This window comes from Caretta caretta, chromosome 1 (genome assembly GCF_965140235.1).
Source record: "Caretta caretta isolate rCarCar2 chromosome 1, rCarCar1.hap1, whole genome shotgun sequence".
In the NCBI taxonomy this organism is placed as follows: domain Eukaryota; kingdom Metazoa; phylum Chordata; order Testudines; family Cheloniidae; genus Caretta; species Caretta caretta.
The window spans coordinates 270,618,404-270,637,160 of NC_134206.1; the positions used below are offsets into that span (position 1 = coordinate 270,618,404).

The following is an 18,757-nucleotide window of genomic DNA, read 5'->3' on the forward strand; positions in this document are numbered from 1 at the left end:
GTCAGTTAACTGCAGTTAACTCACACAATTAACATAAAAAATTAATCACGATTTTAAAAATTGCAATTAATCGCAGTATTAAATTAATTGCATTGTTAAACAATAGAATATCAACTGAAATTTATTAAATATTTTGCATGTTTTTCTACATTTTCAAATATATTGATTTGAATTACACAGAATCCAAAGTGTACACTGCTCACTTTATATTATTTTTTATTACAAATATTTGCACTGTAAACATTATAAACAAAAGAAACAGTATTTTTCAATTCACCTCATACAAGCACTGTAGCGCAATCTCTCTATTGTGAAAGTGCAGCTTACAAATGTAGATTTTTTTGTTACATAACTGCACTAAAAAACAAAACAATGCAAAACTTTAGAGCCTACAAGTCCAATCAGTCCTACTTCTTGTTCAGCCAATCGCTAAGACAACCAAGTTTGTTTACATTTACAGGAGATAATACTGTCGCTTCTTATTTACAATGTCACCTGAAAGCAAGAATAGGTGCTCGCATGGGACTTTTGTAGCCGGCATTGCAAGGTATTTACCTGCCAGATATGCTAAACATTTGTTTGCCCTTTCATACTTTGGTCACCATTCCAGAGGTCATGCTTCCATGCCGATGACGTGCGTTAAAAAAATAATGCCTTAATTACATTTAAACTCCTTGGGGGAGAATTGTATGTCTCTGGCTCTATTTTACTTCCATTTTGCCATATATTTCATGTTATAGCAGTCCCGGATGATGACTCAGGACATGTTGTTCATTTTAAGAACACTTTCCCTGTAGATCTGACAAAACACAAAGAAGGTACCAATGTGCGATTTCTAAAGATAGCTATAGCACTTGACCCAAGGTTTACGAATCTGAAGTACCTTCCAAAATCTGAGAGGGACAAGGTATGGAGCATATTTCAGAAGTCTTAGAAGAACACCACTCCAATGCGGAAACTACAGAACCCAAACCACCAAAAAAATAAAATCAACCTTCTGCTGGTGACATCTGACTCAGATAATGAAAATGAACATGCATCGGTCCGCACTGCTTTGGACTGTTATTGAGCAGAACCCCTCATCAGCACAGACACGTCTTCTGGAATGGTGGTTGAAGCATGAAGGGACATATGAATCTTTAGCACATCTGGCATGTAAATATCTTGTGACATCAGCTACAACAATGCCATGAGAACACCGGCTCTCACTTTCACGTGACACTGTGAACAAGACGCAGTCAGCATTATCTCCTGCAAATGTAAACAAACTTGTTTGTCTGAGCAATTGGCTGAACAAGAAGTAGGACTGAGTGGACTTGTAGGCGCTAAAGTTTAACGCTGTTTTATTTTTGAATGCAGTTTTTTTCGTACATAATTCTAGATTTGTAAATTCAACTTTCGCGATAAAGAGATTGCACTACTGTACTTGTATTAGGTGAACTGAAAAATACTATTTTTTTACAGTGCAAATATTTGTAATCAAAAATATAAAGTGAACACTGTACACTTTGTATTCTGTGTTATAATTGAATATATTTGAAAACGTAGAACACACCCAAAAATATTTAAATAAATGGAATTCTACTGTTTAACAGTGTGATTAATCGCAATCAATTTTTTTAATCACTTGACAGTCCTAGTTCTTAACTGTTTTTTACACACACCTAGGGCTCTGGTGTGATTCTGATGTCCCCCAACAGATCTCAGTTATTCAACATTTACAGAATCATAGAAATGTAGGGCTGGAAGGGAACTCAAAACTTCTTCTAGTTCACCCCTGTGCACTGAGGCAGGACCAAGTTTACATTTGTCCAAAGTCGTTCTTAAAAACCTCCAGTGATAGTGATTCCACAGCCTTCCTGAATAACCTATTCCAATACTTAACTATCCTGATAGTTAGAAAGATCTTTCTAATATCTAACCTAAATCTCCCTTGCTGCAGATTAAGACGAGCTGTTTCTTGTTCTACCTTCAGTGAACAACCCTTAACGTATCTGAAGACAGTTACTGCCCCCTCAGTCTCAATATGCCAGTTTTTTAAACCCTTCCTCATAAAGGTTTGGAAAATATGACCTATCATTTTTATTGCTCTTCTCTGGACTCTCTCCAGTGCGCCCACATCTTTCTTAAAGTGTGGCACCCACAACTGGACACAGTACACCAGCTGAGATAACTCCCAGTGCTGAGGAGAACAGAACAATTATCTCCCTGACATACAAGACTCCTGTTAATACACCCTGGAATATCAGTTTTTTTTCGCAACTGCATCACACTGACTCGTTAGTGATCCACTATAACCTCAGCTCAGTGATTTGAGCATTGGCCTGCTAAACCCAGGGTTGTGAGTTCAATCCTTGAGGGGGCCATTTAGGGATCTGGGGCAAAAATTGGGGATTGGTCCTGCTTTGAGCAGGGGGTTGGACTAGATGACCTCCTGTGGTCCCTTCCAACCCTGATATTCTATGATTCCAGATTCTTTTCAGCAGTCCTACCACTTAGCCAATTATTCCCCATTTTGTAGTTGTACATTTGACATTTCCTTTTTAATTATAGTATCCTGCACTTGTCTTAATTGAATTTCATCTTGTTGACTTCAGACCAATTCACCAATTTGTCAAGGTCATTTTGAATTCTAATCCAGTCCTCCAAAGTGCTTGATGTCCCGTCCCGTCCCCCTGCCCAGTTTGAGGTTATCCACTAGTTTTATAAGCATACGCTCCACTCCATTATCCAAGTCATTAATGAAAGTATTGAATAATCCTGGACCCAGGACAGAATACTGAGGGATCCAAGCAGATACCTCTTCCCAGTTTGACACCAACCATTAATTATTCTTTGAGTACAGTTTTTCAACCAGTTGCGAACAAACTTTATAATAACTTCATCTCTGGACTATATTTTCCTTATGAGAAAGTTTGCTTATGAGAATTCATGAGGGACTGGGTCAAAAACCTTACTACAATCAAGATATAGCTCATCTACGGCTTCCCCACAATCCACAAAGCCAGAAACCTTATAAAAGAAGTAAATTAGGTTGGTCTGACATGATTTGATGGGTTAGTGCAGTGGCTTTTTTTTAACTGGTGAATGCTTTCACACCGCAAGCCTCTGAGTGCGACCCCCCCATATAAATTAAAAACACTTTTTAATATATTTAACACCATTATAAATGCTGGAGGCAAAGCGTAGTTTGGGGTGGAGGCTGACAGCTTGCGACCCTCCATGTAATAACCTTGCGACCCCCTTACGGGTCCTGACCCCAGTTTGAGAACCCCTGTGTTAGTGCATGGCACACACTGCCCCTTTGGGTCCAAAAATACAGTAAGTAACTGTTTTTTTAAACTTCTGGAAAATGGGCCCTAATTTTCACAGCTAATTTGGAAGGGGTTCAAACTATATACAGAAAGTTAATAATTTATATACTTTCCACAGAGAGGCATGAAAATGATTGCTGGGCGTGTTGTGACTTTTCCATCTGGCAGATTACTACAGTAGAGCACCAGCACTAATCAATCAATTAGCACTGATTAGAGAGAAGATGAAGGACGATTAGGAGTGTCTCCTGAACCGACCTGAATGTGCTTAAGATCAAGGGCTCTCCCAAGCCCCCATAAACAGGAGGTGCTCGTAACGTGCTTAGATTCTTAATATTTTTAATGCAGACCTAGGTAATATGAGGGGGCTGGGGACTGGCAGAGTGAGGGAGAATGTGGATGTATGTGTGGACTGAAATTAGACTGGAAATTTAGACTGGAAATTAGACGAAGGTTTCCAACCATCAGAGGAGTGAAGTTCTGGAAGAGCCTTCCAAGGGGAGCAGTGCGGGTAAAACACATATCTGGCTTCAAAACTAAGCTTGATAAGTTTTTGGAGGAGATGGTATGATGGGAAAGCCTAATTTTGGCAATTAATTGGTCTTTGACTATTAGCAGTAAATATGCCCAATGGCCTGTGATGGGATGGGATCGGAGTTACTACATAGAATTCTTTCCTGGGTGTCTGGCTGGCGAGTCTTGCCCACATGCTCAGGGTTTAGCTCACTGCCATATTTGGGGTCGGGAAGGAATTTTCCTCAAGGGCAGATTGGCAGAGGCACGGGGGGGTTTTCACCTTCCTCTGCAGCATGGGGCACGGGTCACTTGCTGGAGGATTCTCTGCACCTTGAAGTCTTTAAATCACGACTTGAGGACTTCAGTAGCTCAGACATAGGTTATGGGTTTGTTACAGCAGTGGGTGGGTGAGATTCTGTGGCCTGCGTTGTGCAGGAGGTCAGAGTAGATGATCATAATGGTCCCTTCTGACCTTAAAGTCTATGATTCTATGCCTGGGAGAGTGCAGGGATGGATGGGGAGATAAATGGGGACGCGTGTCACAAGAGATGGGTTGGAAGCCTCAGGCCAGACAGATGGGTAACAAGGACATGAGTGACATGGAGCCTGTGAGCCCCACATTCTTCCCTCATGTGTGCGCATGGAACTGGAGTGCCCAGCCCTCATTTCCCTTACTTCTCATGTGAGCCAGGATCTGGAGAAGTCCTGGTTCTCTGCATGGGAAGCTGAAAACAGGCCTGTTCAGCGCATGTTCCAAGCCCATGGTGCTGAGACGAAAGTGAGGGGTTGAGAATGGGCACGCTTGCTGCATATCACAAGCTCAGAAAAGAATAGGAACACCCACTGACATGAATTGCACAGTTCGCACACCTTAGAGCTATTGTTTTAGGCTTTATTCCCTTGGGGTGTTCTCATTTAGCTGAGAACATATTGAGATGAATGGGCCACTTCATACATCTCTGAGCCTCCTAAGCTGCAGATGGATGTATAAAGATTCTTTCCCCTACATTAGGCCCAGATCTGAGGTAAGAATGTGCCATCTCCACTCTCCTGCCCCTTCCTGATTCCACGTGTTACAGGCATTCCTCACAGCCCCACCACTTTCCCAGTGCTCCATGGGCCCGTCAAATTTAACAGGGACATGGAGTGGCAAGGAGGAGGATGGAGCTGGTACAGGCATGAGGGGCTCAAAGCAGTGGGAATGCACATGAAGGCTCAGAACAGTGAGCAAGATGGATGAAATGTTGGAGGGATGACTCAACAGCTGGGGGCACCTCAAAAAATCAGTTATATATGCACTCTTATTTTTGACATTTTCATCAGTAACATGGGATAGGAGAAAGGGGTAAAGAGATTTTGACAGCATGTTAATCAAATCTCCCCAATGTCACATCTTGGTATGTAAACAGCAGAGAAGAGAAATTCTTGAAAAGAAAGTAGAGTTTAGAAACACAGGCAGGAAATAAAATGAAATTCAGCATGGGAAAATTCAAAATTAATGTACGTGATAAAAAGTAATCCAAAATCAATTATTCACCAGTAATGCAAAAAAAAAAAAAAAAAAACCACAACCCCAATTAACATGAGAGTGGACAACAAGTTCTATGAGCCTGCAATACAACATGACACCAAAAAAAGTAATGCCATTTTATGCTGAAAGTGCCCAGGCATCACTTCAGGGGCAATAACCCCTTTCCATAATAATCTCGCAAGATCACACTATATTATGTTATATTCAGTTCTGAGAATCTCAATTGCAGGAAGACAAACTGAAGTAGTTTCAGAGAAAAGAAAAAGAAAGCAGAGGAAAATTTAGCCTGAGCAGAGGTTAAAAAAAAACTACTGATGAGGCTCTCCTGTACTGTGGAATAGTCTTTAAAGTGACTTAGAACATAAGAATGGCCATAATGAGTCAGACTAATGGTCCATCTAGCCCAATATCCTGTCTTCTGACAGTGGCTAGTGCCAGATGCTTCAGAGAGAATGAACAGAACAGGGCAACTATTGAGTGATCCAACCCCTGTCAGCCACTCCCAGCTTCTGGCAGTTGGAGGTTTAGGAACACCAAGAGCATAGGGTTTTGTTTTCCACATTTTCTCTTATATCATCTAAAATTACCCAAATGTATCCAGTAGGACATAACCCAGCTCTGATAGGTAAGACTAAGATTTAGTCGTGGGCATTTTTAGCATAAGTCATGGACAGGTCATGCGAAATAAACAAAAATTCATGGCCCCATGACCTGTCCTGACCTTGTATTATAAATACCCCTGACTAAATCTTTGGTTTTCTCGGGTGCTCCGCGGGGCGCAGCTGCTGCTCTGGAGCGGGGTCTCCGGGGCACCCGCTGGTGCTGGGGGGGGTAGGGGGGGCATTCGGGGTGCCTGCTGGTATTCAGCATAGGGGCACTGGGGCACCTGCCACCGCTGGCAGAGGACAGCCCTGCTGGCCTGGGAACACCGTACTGCTGCTGCAGCGGCGCAGGACTTCCACTGCTGCTGGTGCGGGGCAGCCCACGACCACTGCTGTTGCAGGGGGGGCGGTGCAACTGGCCTCAGGGCTGCCCCAACAGCCCTGGGGTCAGTTGCACCTGTCGGCTGCAGAAGTCACAGAGGTCCCGGAAGGTCACAGAATCTGTGACAGACTCGCAGCCTTACTGATCGGTAACAGTGGGCGGGTAAATGAACTAAATGACTGCAAAGTTCCTTATCTTGTTTGATTCAGTTTGAAAGCCACACCTATTGTGTATGGGTCACTTTTTAAAATGGGAGAGTTATTTCATCTTCCATTGTTCAAGGAGTTATGTCCGTCATAGCCCTGAAAAATCAATTATCCATTCACAAATACTGCAATATTTATTGACTGTGTTCAAACAACACCTTAGAATTTCTATACAGTTCTCTGCCCTCAAAAAAGTTGTTCACTTGAGCCTGGAAAGCCACATGAGGCAGCCCCACTGAACTTTCAAGCCTTTCACAAATCAAGAATTTTTTTTCCCTTTGTTGGGGTCAGATAATCATCCCTTGTTAAACAAAAGAAACCTAACAATTGGTAAATTTTTGCATTTAGCTGGCTAAAACATATCAAATTATTAAAATCTATATGTGGAACCAACTGAAGAGAAAATCGCTTTGAAACTATGTGGAGTTGTTTTGAGTAGGAGCACATGAGTGGAGAGGCACAGAATACTCAGTCAAAAGAATATGCTTTGTATTTTGACTTAAGACACATTTTAAAGGAAGATATCAACCTGAAATTTAAGCAATTTCAAAAAATGAAGCTACTTTTCATTTAGGTACTGCACCTGTCCATGAGTTCCCTTACCAATGTTTGTGATTTTACAATCACATTTTATTTTCGAAACTTTCACTTCTACATTGCTGTGACAGACTCAAACAAGTGAAACTGGCTATATAAAGTACAGAAAGTAAAAAGTACTACAGGTAGTTGACAGCACTCCATAAAAGTAAACAGATACAAAAATATTTCTCTCTCAAATCTTTCAGTTACAGTAAACTTAGGCATACTTATAACATTGGCAGGCATAAAAATTAGTGTGATTTTTAAATTTAAATGCCATTTCAAAGAGATGTTGCTAGAGCCGTGAACATAAACAATGTTTTCAACAAATTTTACCTCATTTTCTGTTAGTTAACTGTGTGTGTGTGATGGTCACCTAAGTCTCATTGCATTACTTCTGCTACCTGAGCAGACAAGTTTTTTTTTTTAAACAAACAGGAAGAGGACTTGACATCAGGGCGTAAATATTCATACATTGGACACACTTTTTCCGTTAATGTTACACCTAAAAAAAAGTCTGCTCCTAAGAAAGTCTGCGGATAGCAAGTAAAAGATTGTAAAAATCATATTATTTGTATGTGTTCAAATACTCCCCCTGCTCCTCCCACTTTCTGTGTTTTTCACCCAACTCCAGTCATCACTATGCTCCACAGCTAGCATCCTATTAAGAGGATCAAGGAAGTTCACACATGCTACTGCAGTTATTTTAGTATATTTAGGGACTCCACAAGAAAGCAAGCTACACAAATATTTGAGTAAAATATAAATTCAGTCCAATGGAGTTTAAAGGGTCTGGAGGGAGAACATTTCTGACCTGACAACCTCTGTGGAGGAACTTGTTAGATGATCCAGTAAAGAGGCATTACCATCAATTTTGTTCACAATCTGCATTAAGAATTAGTCAAGCAAAGCAGCAGGAAAATTAAGTCTTTCATTGCATATCAGAAGTTCTTTCAGATCAGATGTATTTATTTTTTAAACTTAGTTATTTTTTAGACTTAAAAACAGAAACAAAACATTTACCCATCTTGTGTTGGTGGATATTCGCATTCTTCTCCTTTTGGAAATATGCTACTGGGAAATAGATCACATATTGGAATAGAAGGTGGATCTGTCTGCACCTTAGCTGTTGAGTAAACATTTTAAGAAGTTTTATACTGCAAGCTGTAAATTATTATCAACTGCAAGAAAAGCAAAAATAGCAAAGCATATTTAAGAGCCTCCTGCCAGAATTTCGGCTTATCCCCAGAACACCATGTACCATGATGCCCTCAAGTCATCTGACCTGGCTAATGCTCAGTGCAGCATTCAGAGGCACCAGAGAGAACTTTCAGACTGCCTTGGCCAAGGATCTACGTTGTGTGCCATCCCCCATGATATTTTTAATGGGACAACCATAACAGAGTAGGATAAGTTTAAGTGAGAATATGAGAAAATTCCCTTTTTTATTGTTGTAATTGACACCTACGTCCTCTCTTCTTTTTCTTTTTCTTCTTTTTCTTCCCTGTTGCTCCATCTCCTTCACCCTCTCCGTCTCCGTCTGTAAAAGATATGTGTTTATATATACATACAAACCCTCAAAGAGTTAAATGTAGGACAAAAATTATCATGGCACCTTACTGAGAAACTACCAGGTAAAATGGCTTAAAGAACACTCAGAAAATTGATACCTCAATTTTATACAAATTATGAGACAACCTGTATCTGACACCTGAGTTTACAGCTTGTACAAAGCAATGAAAAATCAGTTTTATACAAACTCTGTCTGAAAGTTAAACATCTGACTTCAATTAAAATGTGTACATCCCTTTTAAACTAAGCCACAAGCAAACAGAAGAATTTGAGTTTTGAACCAGGTACAACACTGCATCTGGGACCAATGCTGCTTCTACCTCAGCTGCATTGAACATGATGTTGTTCAGATTTGTTACAAGTCCCCAAATCCATAGATTCTACAAACTTTGAAGAAAGCTGAATAGGTAAGAGAGACAGCTAGAAGCAATCACCAACAGTTTCAGATTCCTTCCCAACTCCAGATTCAGATATAATAAGATATTTCTGAAAGTACCACTGCTGATAGCGTACCTCTGAATAGTTCCTTTATGTTGGTGGCATTTTTAAGAAGTGAATCAATGAAAAAATATGAGGAATTTGTTAGAAATAGAATACTTTCCATCCCAAATCCCATTCTCTGAATCTAGCTAACATGAGGCCTCTGCAGAAAAGGGGTTAGAAAGAATCATATCGGACAATACAGCTGGAAAGAAGTGACTACCAGTTTAGTGAACTGTTACTTTCCTTTACCAGAAAAAGAAAAACAGTGATGACAGAACTCACAAAAGTCAATGTGGTGTTCACCACATAAGTTGTGCAGAAGATATAAAAGACAGGTACCCCAGGAGTGGGACTAATATTCATGGTGCTCCTTCCTACAAATTTTCAGAGCTTGAAGAGAGAGGAGCACATGGCATCAAAGCAGCAAGAAACAACAGCTGGAGAGTGATTATAGCATGGTTTGACTATCCAAAAACAGTATTTACTTAACATGATGTGGCTACATCTAATAATGTTTACCTACTCCATGTGTGCAAAGATTATTTAACATTGTACAATATGTTTAGCTGAAGTGCTGATCACTCTGTACATCTATTTGCCCACACCTTCTAGATTGGGGCGGGCAAACTTTTTGGCCTGAGGGCCACATGGGGTTTTGGAAATTGTATGGAGGGCTGGTTAGGTGAGGGGGTCGTGCCCCGCCACCCCCCCGGACTCCTGCCCCATCCGGACTCCTGCCCCCGACACCCCCCCCCCCCGGACCCCTGCCCCATCCACAACCCGCTCCCTGTACCCTGACTGCCCCCTGACCCCCGTCACCCCATCCAACCCCTCCTCTCATTCCTGACTCCCCCCCCCCGACCCCTGCCCCCATTCAACCTCCTGTTCCGGCCCCGACCCCTATCCACACCCCCACCCTCTGACCACCACCCTGAACTCCCCTGCCCTCTATCCAACCCCCCCATCCCCCCCGCTCCCTGCCCCCTTACTGCGCTGCCTGAAGCACCGGTGGCTGGCGGTGCTACAGCTGCACCGCCTGGCTGGAGCCGGGCCACACCAACACCTCCACCACGCAGCACAGAGCACCGAGTCAGGCCGGGCTCTGCAGCTGCGCTGCCCCAGGGGCTCACAGCCCCGCCGCCCAGAGCATTGCGGCGGAGCAAGGAGAGGCTGGGGGGGGGGGACAGCCTCCCGGGGCAGGAGCTATGGGGCCGGGCACGAGTGTCCTGCAGGCCGTAGTTTGCCCACTTCTGTTCTAGATCCAAATACTAGCCACTCCCAACTCTCCACGTTTTAGTTACAAAAACTGATTCCAGAAGTTGTCTCAATTTCTTACAAATATAAAGTGTTGCTATTTTCGTCATATTTACTCAGAACCCCATATCTGCTCATCTATAAAAATTGACAGGGCATTCCTTGGACAAAAATTGGAATCACTAGATCTCCATGCCTTTCAAATGGCAAATGATTTATGTAAAATGGTCAATGTAATCTGAGTTGTTAAATAGATTGGTGATTTTTAGATCATTGCAGCCCTGCAATGGGTGTAGATTTTAGTCCGCAAAAGAAAGTCCAGTTTCTGCCTTAAGTATCTCGTTTTAGCATCTTTAAGGATGTCTTATAGATACATACAGCTTGTTGTTTCTGCTTTCTAATCTGTCCTGCCAGGTTCTCAATCAAAAATGTATTTAGCATTTAGGTGGTCAATCTCTCCGAAGAGCCTGTACTTATTTCTTTCAATCACAATAACTGTGTCACACTGATCTTGACCTGTGCTTAATCCATTAACACTGAATCAGAAAAAGTCGTAGCCTTGGCATATAGTTCACTAACTCACAAAGTCAGAGCATCTTCCAGGTCCCTATGCTAACCACTGCAGACACTGGCAAAATTCAAGAGGTCAGTAGCTAATCTTATTCACTTGCCAGCTAATGTCTTACCCTGCACCCGTCCACACGACAAAGCCATTTACTTCGACTTAAAGGGCTCTTAAAATCGACTTCTGTACTCATCCCCCGAAGAGGGGATTAGCGCTGAAATCGACCTTGCCGGGTCGAATTTGGGGTAGTGTGGTCGCAATTCAACGGTATTGGCCTCCGGGACCTATCCCAGAGTGCTCCATTGTGACCGCTCTGGACAGCGCTCTCAACTCAAACACACTGGCCAGGTAGACAGGAAAAGGCCCGCGAACTTTTGAAACTCATTTCCTGTTTCGCCAGCGTGGCAAGTTGCAGGTGAGTGCAGAGCCTATCAGCAGAGGTGACCATGCAGAGCTCATCAGCAGAGGTGACTATGATGGAGTCACAGAATCGCAAAAGAGTTCCAGCATGGACTGAATGGGAGGTACAGGATCTGATCGCTGTATGGGGAAATGAATCCGTGCTATCAGAACTCCGTTCCAAAAGACGAAATGGCCAAACGTTTGAAAAAAATCTCCAAGGGCATGAAGGACAGAGGCTAGAACAGGGACCTGCAGCAGTGCCGCGTGAAACTTAAGGAGCTCAGGCAAGCCTGCAAAAAACCAGAGAGGCAAACGGCCGCTCAGGGTCAGAACCCTAAACATGCCGCTTCTATGATGAGCTGCATGCCATTCTAGGGGGTGCAGACACCACTACCCCACCCCTGTGCTTTGACTCCATCAATGGATTATCATGCAACAGGGATGCGCATTTTGGGGACGAGGAAGATGAGGAGGAGGAGGCGGAGGCTGAAGATACCGCACAGCAAGCAAGCGGAGAAACCATTTTCCCCAAGAGCCAGGAACGGTTTCTCACCCTAGACCTGGAGCCAGTACCCCCCACGAACCCACCCAAGGCGGGCTCCCAAACCCACCAGGCGGAGAAGGGACCTCTGGGGAGTGTACCTGTGTAAATATAATACATCGTTAAGCACGCTTGCTTTTAAACTATTAATTTGCGGCCAGTACAGCTACTGGAAAAGTCTGTTAACATGTCTGGGGATGGAGCGGAAATCCTCCAGGGACATCTCCATAAAGCTCTCCTGGATGTACTCCCAAAGCCTTTGCAAAAGGTTTCTGGGGAGGGCAGCCTTATTCCGTCCTCCATGGTAGGACATACTACCATGCCAGGCCAGTAGCAAATAGTCTGGAGTCATTGCATAACAAAGCATGGCAGCGTACGGTCCCGGTGTTTGCTGGCATTCAAGCAACATCCATTCTTTATCTCTCTGTGTTATCCTCAGGAGAGTGATATCGTTCATGGTCACCTGGTTGAAATAGGGTAATTTTATTAAGGGGACATTCAGAGGTGGCCGTTCCTGCTGGACTGTTTGCCTGTGGCTAAACAGAAATCTTCCCCGCTGTTAACCACGCGGTGGGGGTGGGGGGGTGAAGCGATCATCCCAGAGAATTGGGTGTGTGTGGTGGGGGGAGGAAGGGTTAGTTGGGTTTGTGCTGCACGTTAACCCGAAAACCGCAGCCCCTCCTTTTAAATTGCCAACCCATTTTAAATGGCCAACCCAACGGCTGTTTGGTATGGGAAATGAGGGTGCTGCTGTTTGAAACCATTCCCACATGTTATGAAGGTTAAAGAAGCCAAAAGACTGGCTTACCATGGCTGCCTGCAAGCCGAATTCTGTTGCCCGCCGGCCCTGCGTGTGTGATCTCTCTCACCAAACCAGCAGACCCTCAATATAAGAGGCAAAATGCAACCTTGTACCAAATGCACATGTGCTATGTAATGTTAACAGCAAGGTTCACTCAAAAAGAGTCTACCCATTGTTCTCTAAAATGTGTCTCTAACTACTACTCTCCCTTTTTTTTCCCCTCCCGCAGCTGCAAATGTTTCAACGCTCACACTACCATCGCCTTCCCAGAGGCTAGCGAAGATTAGAAGGCGAAAAAAACGCACTCGCGATGAAATGTTCTCTGAGCTCATGCAGTCCTCCCACACTGAAAGAGCCCAGCAGAACGCATGGAGGCAGACAATGTTAGAGTCCAGGAAAGCACAATATGAACAGGAGGACAGGTGGCGGGTTGAAGATAAGTGGCGGGTTGAAGATGATAGGTGGCGTCAGCTTGCTGACGGAAGGCAGGAGTCAATGCTGAGGCTACTGGAAGATCAAACTAATATGCTCCGGGGTACAGTTGAGGTGCAGGAAAGGCAGCAGGAGCACAGACCGCTGCTACAGCCCCTGTGTAACCAACCACCCTCCTCCCCAAGTTCCATAGCCTCCTCACGCAGTCTCCCAAGAAAGCGGTGTGGGGGGGGGAACGGGGAGTGTCCTCTGGGCACCCAACCACTCTATCCAGAGGACTGCCCAAGCAACAGAAAGCTGGCATTCAAGTTTTAAAGTGCAGCGTGGCCTTGTCCTTCCCTCCTCCTGGGCTACCCTGGCAGTTATCCCCCTATTTGTGTGATGAATGAATAAAGAATGCATGAATTTGAAGCAACAATGACTTTATTGCCTCTGCAAGCGGTGATCGAAGGGGGGAGGGGAGGATGGTTAGCTTACAGGGAAGTAGAGTGAACCAAGGGGCAGGGGGTTTCATCAAGAAGAAACAAACAGAACTTTCACACCGTAGCCTGGACAGTCATGAAAGTGGTTTTCGAAGCTTCTCTGATGCGCACCACGCCCTCCTGTACTCTAACCGCCCTGGTGTCTGGCTGCGCGTAATCAGTGGCAAGGCGATTTGCCTCAACCTCCCACCCCACCATAAATGTCTTCCCCTTACTCTCACAGATATTGTGGAGCACACAGCAAGCAGTAATAAACAATGGGAATATTGGTTTTGCTGAGGTCTAACCGAGTCAGTAAACTGTACCAGTGTGCTTTTAAATGTCCAAATGCACATTCTACCACCATTCTGCACTTGCTCAGCCTGCAGTTGAACAGCTCCTGACTACTGTCCAGGCTGCCTGTGTATGGCTTCATAAGCCATGGTATTAAGGGGTAGGCTGGGTCCCCAAGGATAACTATAGGCATTTTAACATCCCCAACGGTTGTTTACTGGTCTGGGAAGAAAGTCCCTTGCTGCAGCTGTTGAAACAGACCAGAGTTCCTCAAGATGCGAGCGTCATGTACCTTTCCCAGCCATCCCACGTTGATGTCGGTGAAACGTCCCTTGTGATCCACCAGTGCTCAAAGCACCATTGAAAAGTACCCCTTTCGGTTTATGTACTCCCTACCTTGGTGCTCCGGTGCCAAGATAGGGATATGGGTTCCATCTATCGCCCCACCACAGTTAGGGAATCCCATTGCAACAAAGCCATCCAGTACGACCTGCACATTTCCCAGAGTCAGTACCCTTGGTAGAAGCAGCTCAGTGATTGCGTTGACTACTTGGATCACAGAAGCCCCCACAGTAGATTTGCCCACTCCAAATTGATTCCCGACTGACCGGTAGCTGTCTGGCGTTGCAAACTTCCACAGGGCTATCGCCACTCGCTTGTGAACTGTGAGGGCTGATCTCATCTTGGTATTCTCGTGCTTCAGGACAGAGGAAAGCAAGTCACAAAGTTCCATGAAAGTGGCCTTACGCATATGAAAGTTTCGCAGCCATTGGGAATCGTCCCAGACCTGCAACACTATGCAGTCCCACCAGTGTGTGCCTGTTTCTCGGGCCCAGAATCGGTATTCCACTGCATGAACCTGTCCCTTTACCACCATGATGTCCACACTGTCGGGGCCCATACTTTGAGAGAAGCCTGTGTCCATGTCCTCATCATTCTCCTTACTGTGCTGCCGTCACCTACTCGCCTGATTTTGCAGGTTCTGGTTCTGATTCTGCATATACTGCTGGATAATGCGCGTGGTGTTTAGAACTGTCATAACTGCCACGGTGATCTGAGCGGGCTCCATGCTTGCCGTAGTAAGGCGTCTGCACAGGTAACCCAGGAAAAAAGGCACAAAACGATTGTCTGCCGTTGCTTTCACAGAGGGAGGAAGGGGGACCAGATGACATGTACCCAGAACCACCCGTGACAATGTTTTTGCCCCTTCAGCCGTTGGGATCTCAACCCAGAATTCCAATGGGTGGCAGAGACTGCGGGAACTGTGGTATAGCTACCCACAGTGCAATGCTCCGGAAGTCGATGCTAGCCTCGGTACAGTGGACTCACTCCGCCGACTTAATGGTCTTACTTGGGAACACACACAATCGACTGTATAAAATCGATTTCTAAAAAATCGACTTCTATAAATTTGACCTAATTTCATAGTGTAGACATAGCCTCAGAAACACAATAACTATACTTTCCATTATCTCAGATGAGCTAAGCTGCAAGCCCTATTCAGAATGCAGAAGAACCGTACTGAATACTTTCCAAACACAGATTTCAAGTGGTGTGAAAAGAATGGGTCAGGCAAAAGACACCAAAGGCAATCAAAAAATTAAAAATTCTGATACTTAACTTGTGTATATTGTAAAAGAATTTACAAGTAATTTGTACAGAAGAGAGGGAGAGCGTTATTTCAGTGAGAATAGCACTTTAAATTTAAGGTTAAGTATTGATAACTACACTGTAAAAGAGACAGAGCACAATGAAATTCAATGTACTAGTTTATCTATGAAGAAAAACACTCTCCCCGAGATAAAATATCCAAGGATTCTAATCCCCCCCCCCAGGAATTCCTTTCACTATGAAGCATTCACTATTATTCCTCACTGAATTCTGACTCAACAGCCATCATCGTAACAACGTACACATTACATTAACATTAATATTCCTTTACCCCACCACCTGAAGTAAGCCATCAGAAATCCAGTTTTATCAGAACATAGTACTATGAACAGCAATTAAATGGCCTTGGATACTGTACATACATTCAGAATCAAAGGTTATTGTCTAGTACTATATGCACCAATGCAATTGTTTTTTCGTCTTTCTACTAAGTGTTTTTGGATACTAATATCCAATTTCATATGTTCTGAAACCTAAAGCTCCAGAGGTAGTTTGCCAAGAGATGAATATAAAGATGATCACTTTAGGATATTGAGCCAACTTTAATGATAATTCAGCAGACAGGTGCTAAATGCACGGTTTTATTACAGAGAAAAATGAATTTACTAAACAGGTTAATTCTATTTGATTTTCAAACATGTAATATGTTTATAAGATAAGGTATGTTTAAATTCAGATTAGAAACAAAAAATGATTCACAAACTACTTGTTTAGAATCTGTATTGGCAACAATCAAAAGCGTGTACCTGTACTGCAGTGTGTTTCATATTTCTTTAGTTAGGTTTCTGTGCAACAACTAGGATTACAGGTAGAATTTTCTTCAGTGACAAGAAATACACACATTTTATAATAGTGTCTTATTTATTTTAGCATCTCCTCAGACTCTTCCTCCAGCATTCCCCTATGTTATTTGTTCTATATCAGACTAAAAGATCTCTTTTGTGGTATAAATCAATAAGGATAAAAACCAGCTACAACTTTTGCTATTAGCTTGCACAATATGTTTGTCTGAAACTTAACCTCTTGTTCAAGTTACATAATGTTGCTTAACAGTGAATGAGGATAGCAAATTACTGAATATGAAGAAAGATACTGCAAATTACAATTTTGCATGAAAAAAATTACTTAAACTGGAAAAAACTAGACAGCTGTAGAAAATACAATTTCAAGCACTTCATAGACTTTCATTTTAGATGTTAAAAAAACAAAAATATTACACTTGCCTTCATCATCATCATCTTTTTCCTTCTCCTCCAGTGTTTGTTTATCCAACTGTTTTGCTATATCATCAAGAGCACCTTCTAATTCTCTCTCTGTTTCTTGTTGCCCTGTTTGCAAGATAAAGTGTGATTTAACACAATAAAATGGCTCTGAATTATGATATAAAAACCTAAAAAAATTATCTAAATATTTTTACCACCCTCATTATGAAGATATCAGAGCACTTCTCACCTTTTCTAAAGTAGCAAACACGTAATAACAACTCTTAGGTACTATGGTGACAGGGCCATTATAAAAACCTGCACATAAAGGTAAGATTATCCAATAGTTCAAATAACTACAGTTCTTTTCTGTCTGTATAACTCTGCTGTCCCTAGCACCAGCCTGCTTCAGGGAGATAACACAAGTGTTATGAAAATAATGATAAACATGAAGTATCTTCATCTCTAACTTCTAGCCTGTTAAAAGAAACTCAGATTGTGATTTCCTTACGCTATTTGCACAGACTCACCTCAGACCTCTATGTACAATATTTGGGAGGTTAGCAGGGAAAGGCTCCCTCCTGTGGGATAAACTTTAAGGCAACAAAATTATGCTCTTTATCTCTGGCCGTAGGGGTGGATACTGCTGTGTACAAAACAGCATTCACAATCTCCCTGCAAACTGTCCCAGAAATAGGCTGGGAGCTGAAACACACAGGAACTTTCTCTCTCACACAAACATATGAGCAACCAACAGTCCCTGTGCCAATTATATGACTCTTTCCATCTTTACCACTATTTTGAGTGATCTTCAGGCACCTCACATCACCTGACTCAAAGACAAGCAACAGGAGCAGAGAGAGTGAGGGAAACAACAGCAAGGCCACAAAGATACCAGCCAGTTACGGTATCAGTCTCATCGTGGCCCACCACTGACAGACTGAACCCAGGGCAGACTTCCCCGTCCCAGTGGCAGCCACGCTCCCAGAACCCCCTCCCAGATCAAGGAGAGACTTGTCCCCCAGTCCCGCCACAGCCACACACACCCCAACCCCCCTCCACGGCCGCTTCTCGCACCCCACCCCCACCCACAGACGGCCTCCAAAAGCCGCTTCACGAGCCCCGGCCCCGGCCGCCCCCCGCCAAGGAGGCTTCACTCCCGAGCCCGTCCCGAGGCAGCCTCCCTGTCACACGCCGCCCCCAAGGAGGTTCGCCCCAGTCCCCCCGCACTAACTCTAGCCCCTCCCCCGCCCGCCGCGGGGCCCTGCCCGGCTCCGCTCCCTGCCCGCGGGAGGGTCTCCAGGCCCCGCTCCGGCCCCGTACCCGCGGAGGCGGCTTTGCCCTTCTTCTTTTTCCGCCGCTTCTTCTTGGCGCCTTCCTCGGCGCCGGGCCCCACCGCGCCGCCCTCCGCGTCCTCGGGCTCGGGCTCCAGCAGCAGCTCCCCGTTCAGGTGCTTCGCCGCCTGCTCCGCGCCCGCCATGTTGCCGCGGCCTGACACCGACGGAGAACCCAGCGGGACCGCCCCACGCCACCAGCGCCGCGCTCGATGGTACAGCGCGGGGCATGCCGGGAAGGCTCGAGCCCGGCCGCCGGGCGGGGCGACGGGACGCGCGCTGCTGGGAGGGGCGGGAGGGAGGAGTCTGTGCGCGCGCTGCCTGTGCGGGGCTGCTCTGCGCCCCCTGGCCGGGCCTTGGACGGGGGCCTGCCTCTGGCCGCCTCCGTCTCCCTGGTGCCAGCCCCGGCCCGTAGCATATCGGAGGAAGACAGTGTGTCGACGGGGAAAGCGTTTTGACACCGTTTGCACAGGCGCCCCTCCCCCTCCCGTCTTCTGACCACTTGCACGGCCTGCAGAAGTTTTTCAAATTTCAGAGTTGGGGCGTCTTCCTTCAGTCCTATTACAAGTATTGTCACCTCTCTAACCCACCTAGCAAAAACAACCAAACCCCAC

At 44.6% G+C, this 18,757-nt stretch overlaps 1 protein-coding gene across 1 annotated transcript in view; it reads right to left on the bottom strand.

The window, feature by feature from the left end:
- METAP2 (methionyl aminopeptidase 2) overlaps window positions 1–18,388 on the bottom strand; it is a 36,525-nt gene extending 18,137 nt beyond the window's left edge. Inside the window, exons 1-4 of the mRNA XM_048835536.2 lie at window positions 18,133–18,388; window positions 16,831–16,935; window positions 8,599–8,670; window positions 8,154–8,256 (exon numbers count right to left, since the gene is read on the bottom strand). Of these exons, the coding sequence (XP_048691493.2) occupies window positions 8,154–8,256; window positions 8,599–8,670; window positions 16,831–16,935; window positions 18,133–18,289 (437 nt within the window). The 5' untranslated portion in view covers window positions 18,290–18,388. The remainder of the gene's footprint in view (window positions 1–8,153; window positions 8,257–8,598; window positions 8,671–16,830; window positions 16,936–18,132) is intronic.
- Between the last annotated feature and the right edge of the window lie 369 nt (window positions 18,389–18,757).